The 7,291-nt window shown below is 39.7% G+C and overlaps 1 protein-coding gene across 1 annotated transcript; it reads left to right on the top strand.

Moving 5' to 3' along the window:
- Positions 1-501: 501 nt before the first annotated feature.
- On the top strand, positions 502-4,682 carry LOC117469770. The gene is made up of 10 exons (XM_034114226.1): positions 502-635; positions 731-862; positions 1,183-1,209; positions 1,664-2,707; positions 2,850-2,989; positions 3,112-3,313; positions 3,497-3,613; positions 3,750-3,947; positions 4,118-4,265; positions 4,364-4,682. The coding sequence occupies exons 2-8, from the start codon at positions 856-858 to the stop codon at positions 3,881-3,883; spliced, it is 1,671 nt and encodes a 556-aa protein (XP_033970117.1). The 5' UTR covers positions 502-635; positions 731-855; the 3' UTR covers positions 3,884-3,947; positions 4,118-4,265; positions 4,364-4,682.
- Positions 4,683-7,291: the final 2,609 nt, after the last annotated feature.

The raw sequence follows: 7,291 nt of genomic DNA, 5'->3' as shown, positions 1-7,291 counted from the left end.
ATGTAATGGAAAAATAAAAATATTATGTCATTTGAGTTTTTATTTAACAATAACAAATGTTTACTTTATTTACACATGACACATAATACGCAAACATTGGATAGCCTATGTTAAAATAATTTTTTAAAAAATGGAAAGCTGGAAAGATAGTTTTGTACCGTAATATATTTGTTGTCAATTCGTGTTGACTATTCCCTATATGTCAACAGACTCCGGACTTGGTCCATGGTTCTTCTGTCATCTTAAGGAAAATGGAAGGTGAGAATGGTGTAAAGTAAATCAACGTTTGGCAAGAAGACTAAACGACAGAGAATAGTAAAAGGAGTTATATTTTTCTTAATTTAAGGCATTTATTTAAAACTACTTGTCGTCGGTTAATTTAAAGTTATAAAGTATAAGTTGTGTGACATAGACGGTGCGGTGGGCAATGGGGGATGGGGATGGCTTTTTGATTCTTTCACCTCCATTGTTGTTTTTCTTCACAGCTTCACATCAGACGTTCTCTGATGTTACTTCTTTGTTGGCCAGTGCTGGTGGCCAGTGTGTCTTCTGTCAAAAAAATGAACTTGCAAATAAGGTTCACCTTCAGATCAAGCATATCAGAGAAGCAATTTATTTTTTGGAAAATAACCAAGGTATTAAGTATAAAAGAAAGATGTTATACATTACATTTTGATTCATTAATATTTGAAAAATGTTTAATGCATGTTAACAATTTCACTTTTTTCAGAGAAATTTGTGATCGCCTGCCTCTGCAAGGATGTTGAAAATGCATCCAGAAGTCATTACCATTGCCCATTTTGCCATTATAGAACATTCACACGATCCGCCACCATCATCAATCATTTTAAAAGCATGCATGGTAGGTTTTTCTCTGCATTTAAAAAAATGTAATCTTTATGGCAAGCAGCTGAATCATCCAACTATATATGCTGTTAAATGATAGTGCCTAGTGTGTCAGGCGAAAACAAAACTAATACACAGCTAGATGGAGTAAACTCATATCATAAAAAATGTTTTCCAATATGTTGAATATAAGTAATATTTCTGTCTTTATAATTATTTGTATAACATCACTGCATTCTCCACAAAAATAACATAATTGCATTTACTTATTCAATTTCATTATGCAATTGTGCGCCATATTTAATTATTTGTATTCACATTGTCTTTCTCCTACAGCTCTTACTTCGTCAAAAAAAAAACAAGGTAATACAAGTCACTTTTTTTCAATCATCTGCTGTGTTTTTATTTAATTTTTATGAAGTGAGTCTTTTATGACAAGTAAGTGCTATGTTGTGCATTCATAACAAATGTTAGAAGTCCCTTGTCATGACATTGCTATGTACTTCAGAACATTACATGTGAACTGAAAAATGCTATACTGCCATGATATTAATTTTTACGATTTCACCGTCATACTGTTGGAACCATCTCCATTGCACTACTGTTGATTAATGATCATGTTATTTCAAATAAGATATTAATGATGTATGTGAATTATTTCCCTTAAAATCATTCCCTGAAATTGGTGTATCATGTCATCATCAGTGATGGGGATTCACCAGCATTGTCATAAATTGCTGTTCCCCATAAGCATTTGTTATAAGTTTACATTTTGACCAATGTTAATAACTGTTTTTGTTGTTGTTGTCTTTTGCAGCGACTCAAAAACGGAAAGCAGATGACACTGCGGAACACAAGAAGAGGTTACGTTCTAACCCTAGTGATGTCTCATGTCCCCACTGCACATCTGTGCTAAGTGCACCAAAAAACTTAAGACGGCATATCAGAGATGTGCACAACCTTGATGCTACACCGATGATATGCATAGATGTACAAAATGGAATCTATGTCACTCCAAAATATGACCATAGTCCAGTTTTCCCCATTCATGTCATCAAGACAACAAATCCACCCAATATTGACTGTGAGGTTGAGAACTGTCGTACTTTCATGAAGATTGCTTGGTGTTCAGGAAATCCTGGAAAAGAATGTGTACACCTTGAAAGAACAAAAAGTGCCAAACCATATTCACAGCCAGCAGTCCTCACATCCACCTCCTTGCAGGATATGTTAAGCAAAGGGCTGATGTCCTCTGAGTGGGGGACAAAATGTGAAAAACTATACACTGCTGCAACAACCAATGGAGTGGACAGTGTGGTTCCTGTTTTCTTTGGAGACGAGGGTTACTCCAAACGGTGTTTGTTTTTTTCAGTTTTTACTGATGAAAGAGACAACTGGTGCCGGTTTGGAAGAACAAGAGTGACCTTTGACACAGTGGCAGGACAGTGGAACTGTCAGTGTCAGGGAACTGGAACATCACATCGATGTATACATCGAATGATGGGAATGTGGTGGATTTTCCAGGAGTCTCCAGGCACCCTAGTCACCTCTGACTTACAAGTTGAGGACATAGACGACTTGGAAACACATATGGTCGAGAGCAGCCTTTTCTGTGAGCCACACAAACTCACTTCTCAAAAAGTAACTGTGATGACAGACTATTTATCAACCAAAAAGCGCATCCCGTGCCTGCAGGACTTACCGTTGGAGCTGAGGACTAAGGAGAGACAGCCACCCCCCTGTTTTGTCCCCTCAGAAGAAACCTGCCCCTACTGTCCAGGGCCCACCCCTCCAGATCTTAACTCCCAAGAAAATGTAACCACACAAGCAATGGTGTATGGGATTAAGTATATCCAAAAAGGTAAAACCATTACAAATAAATATTCCTTATACGTTGCATGGTATATCCATCCTGATATCTTAGAAATATATTTCTTTAATGACAACTGTAACAATAACAAATTAAAGTAATTTGTATGTGTAATATGTGTTTGAAACAACAGGTGTTTCAGTTGCTGTAAAACAGTGCCCAACATGTGCAAATCTGGTCAGATTCCAAGATTTTTCCACTGGTTTCCACAACTTCAACAACCGTGTCATCTTGACACTGCCACTTTGTGAGCTTCTCCTGTCTGGTTTGGCGGTAAGCTTTGTGTATAACATAAATAAATACATCCAAGTTTCATGATGTTCAATCTTGCAAAATCATATCTTTGGCAATCATTTTTGATAATGGAGATATCCTGCTATGTTGTTTAAAAACAGAACAAGACAACCACTGGACGCATGCTGGACACTCTGTCATTATTCAACGACAACCGGTACCACCACCAAATTGTGAGGAGGGCATTCCATCACTTTCTGTCACTGACCAACTTTAAGTTTGACTTTTGTTGCCACCAGTGTGGGTACAACCCAGCTGTGGTAGTAGCTGATGCCAACTGGAAACTTGCCTTTGATGTCCCACGTAAGTGTTGTTGCTTAATGTAATTAAATGATTCATCTTATTTTAGCGTATAATAATATGTGAATTCATAATTAATTTTGTATTTTCATAATATATATACACTTTGTGCTAAGTAGATACTGTATGCTTCTCTGCAATAGGTTTTATGATTTTCATGCATTACAAATCTTGTTAAACTTTCAGTTGGGACATTTAAAAGGCCTGATCCAGATACCATTTCTGAAAGTGACCTGGAAGTTGATATTGTCAAGGCATGGTCAGAGCTCGACAAGTCACATATAGCCGAAGGCCTCATATCAGGTTTGGACTACATTGTGTTAGTAAACTGTATAATGACATCAACCTGATACTTATATATATATATATATATATATATATATATATATATAAAATCTTTTAATACCTGCATTTGCAATTGTATATGTTTTACTACTAGGAACATCTGTGGCCAATCCCTTTTGTACGTCTGTTCGCCACTCGACACTGGCACCATGGATGGGAGAAAAAACAAGAGTTGGTAACATTTTACCTAAAACTGAGGCCAAAAAGGCAATAAAAAAAAAAAGATGACATCAAGCATCCCAACATGAACATAAATGAAGACATCATACTGGGAATCATTGACTCAAAGAAGGTACACCTTGTGCTAATGTTATTGTTGTTTCTTTTTTTCTCTCAGACTTTTGACAATGTAGACATAGCCCTCTATGCAGTTCTGTCATTGAAATTGGGTTTTCTCATGCAGGATAATACAATATGTATTGTGGTTTTAATTGATTGAAATGTTCCCTTTCAATCTTTTAGCCTCAAAAAAAGGAACTCCAGGACGCTTGTGATGCTCTGGGTGTATCCTCAGAGGGATCGATTTCGGATATGTTGAACAGGCTTCTGGAACTCCTTAATTTTAAGGACATTTACCCAAAGCTTTTTGTGAAGCTACAGAAAGCTGGTGGTGAGAAAGAGCTTGACTGATATTTTTAAATACAAACATTTATTAAACATTGTTTGATTTCCAATAACATGATGTGTCTTTTTGTTCCTATTCTTTAGGTGGTGTCCTTCATTTCTCCTGTGTACATGGCATAGTGTACTATATGAACATTCTGTTTTGGACGGAGTCGGCAAGAGACCATACCACAGAGTAGTGCACTACTCTGTGGTATCTGTGGCAAGTACTTCCGCCTCTGTGGCAGATGCCGGAAGTACTTGCCACTGCCTGCAAATGCCAAGGCACATGCCACGGCGAGTATAGTGGCAACACTCATTGTGTTCTAGTGGCAACACTCATTGTGTTCTAGAATGATAAATAAAATAACATTGTACCTTGACAATCAATGCATTCTAATAGCGGGTACATTTTACACGTTGGCGGTTTTAGGTAGGCTATACAGCGACCCCTGGCGGTTCTAGTGTTAAGTACAAGTAGAAGTAGCCTACCTAAATGTAGGAATACTCTGTTACAAGTAAAAGTCCTGCATTAAAATGTTACTCAAGTAAAAGCGCAAAATTATTACACACTTTGGACGCGCCCGTGAACTGTCAACGGGGGTGGGGTGGGGGGATTCACTGTGGACCTCTGTGTCGCCTGTCAGCGCAGCTTACATGATGCCGTTTAAAATATAATATAAATTAGGGCTGTCAGTCGATTAAAATATTTAATCGCGATTAATCGCATGATTGTCCATAGTTAATCGCAAATTAATCGCACATTTTTTATCTGTTCTAAATGTACCTTAGAGGGATATCTTTCAAGTTTGTAATACTCTTATCAACATATGAGTGGACAAATATGCTTTATATGTTTGTTTATTATCATTTGAACAATGACAAATATTCTCATGAATATTAAACACAACAACCTCTGAACATTACAAATATTCGCTTCAATTCAACCTGGAACCTCTCTCATACAATAATAGTGTGTGTGTGAGTGTGTGTGTGTGTGTGTGTGTGTGTGTGTGTGTGTGTGTGTGTGTGTGTGTGTGTGTGTGTGTGTGTGTGTGTGTGTGTGTGTGTGTGTGTGTGTGGAGACACTGTGATGGATCATTGGAGCTATGTGCAGCTCAAGGCATATATGCTCCAACGGGAGCTGCCTGGATGCTGCAATCATGTTGCGCGTACTATCCGTGCTGAGTGTGCTGACTTTTCGTACAATGTCCCACTGTCTGGCTACCTGCATAAAGTCAAGTGCTCGGCGCAGTTGTCGGCGAAATGTAATTGAAACAGCTCCTTATATCCGTTAGCGCAGCTAGCTAGCACCAGATGCTAACAACAACAACACGTAAGGTGTGCCTCGCTCGCGCGAGTCGCGCCACACATACACACTCCCTCCCGGTCCTCCCGATGGCCAGTCCGGGCCTGCCAGTGAGCGTGGAAGTGTGGTCTGCCACAAGCGGGCGGTAGGAGCGGGGCTGTCAGCATCAGCTTGTCGATGGTATTTTAAACTCGATGCGCTCTGAAACTACGGCGGCCGAGGACAAAAAATACACATGCGTTAATCGCGTTAAAATAATTAGTGGCGTTAATTTTTTTTTGCGTTAACGCGTTATTAACGCGTTAACTTGACAGCCCTAATATAAATATAATAATATAGGGCGGTGTCGTCCGTCAGCGAACCGATCCGGCCTTTCTGCGCGACTGTCACTCAAATGCGGGACATAGTCTTAATTTCGTGGTAGCCTACTCGGGACAAATAATAAAGATGCTGTGTGGTGCAGTGACAGTTCCGCACACAGCGGGACATCTGTTCACCCTACACACTAACACACACACGGTGCTGCCCCTCACACACACGCTTCAAATCAAGTTGCATAAATGCTTGAGCTACGTTTTTATTACAACTACTGTGAAATCTGCCTATTATGTTTTCGTCATTATTACAACAAATACATACTTGCAACTGAGGCAATGATTTTATATTTATTAGACTATTAAAAAAATTCATGCTTCAAATAAGTGGGGGTACGGCGTACCCCCACGTCCAACGCCCACTAAACCAGTGGTCATGCCTAAACAGCGACATACACGATAAATACGGGTTTAAATAGCAGCATTTGCCACGGAAGGCGAGTGGCAGCTACCGTAAACCTTCTGGCATCTTGTGGCAACTCCCGTTCAGCAGCGGCAGATGCCTCGGCAAGTTGTGGCATCTGTGGCAAGTTGTGGCAAGTTGTGGCATCTGTGGCAAGTTGTGGCATCTGTGGCATATGCCGGTGGCAAGTTGTGGCCTATGTGGCAAGTTGTGGCATCTGTGGCAAGTCGTGGCATATGCCGGTGGCAAGTTGTGGCATCTGTGGCATATGCCGGTGGCAAGTTGTGGCATCTGTGGCATATGCCGGAAGTACTTGCCACTGCCTGCAGATGCCACGAAATGCGCTTGCTGTCTCTCCGATTTTGATGAATGAAATCTCTTTATAACCGCTAGAGCCAATGGAATCGAGGGAAAGTTATATACACACCAAAACGTTAACAAATAAGGAGTGAGAGTGACGCGTTGCCAAAACCGGAAGCTGCATACCATAAGCAGCTAACTTTTCCGCTCCGATTTTTACATAAAAAATTGAATTATGGATTATAAATAATTTCTTCAAAGGCACAGGTACATTATCAACCTATGGATCAACAGTTGTAGCATTTTTTTTTCTTCGTTTTAATGCCATTGAACACGTCTTTTGACCTAATTGACAGCTACGGTGAGACGATCTGCCGTAAAAGCTCCGTAAAGGTACGTGTTGTGATGTCTGTGTTTGCTTCCCCTGTCGCAAGTTCGGATCGCTCAGTGATGATACTATACCTAAATAATCAGTGGAGTCTCAGCTTTAATCGGCTATATTGTATGTGCAGCTACGATAAGTAATAAGGGTATTTTTATCTTGAATTGTGTGCCGCAGTGCGTTAGAATTTTTTCGCTCAGGGGTCATTTAGACGCTTCTTATGAGACTTGTGTTTTGTTTTGGTAAAAATGGTTCATATCTTCAG

This window comes from Trematomus bernacchii, unplaced genomic scaffold (genome assembly GCF_902827165.1).
Source record: "Trematomus bernacchii unplaced genomic scaffold, fTreBer1.1, whole genome shotgun sequence".
NCBI lineage: Eukaryota > Metazoa > Chordata > Actinopteri > Perciformes > Nototheniidae > Trematomus > Trematomus bernacchii.
This window is presented reverse-complemented; position numbering and strand designations above follow the sequence as displayed.

What these genes read in the sequence shown, in the direction of transcription:
- LOC117469770 (XM_034114226.1), top strand. An exon ending in GATTAAGTATATCCAAAAAG is followed by an intron (nt 2,708 to 2,849) that starts GTAAAACCATTA and finishes TTGAAACAACAG; the next exon opens with GTGTTTCAGTTGCTGTAAAA. An exon ending in TTCTCCTGTCTGGTTTGGCG is followed by an intron (nt 2,990 to 3,111) that starts GTAAGCTTTGTG and finishes GTTTAAAAACAG; the next exon opens with AACAAGACAACCACTGGACG.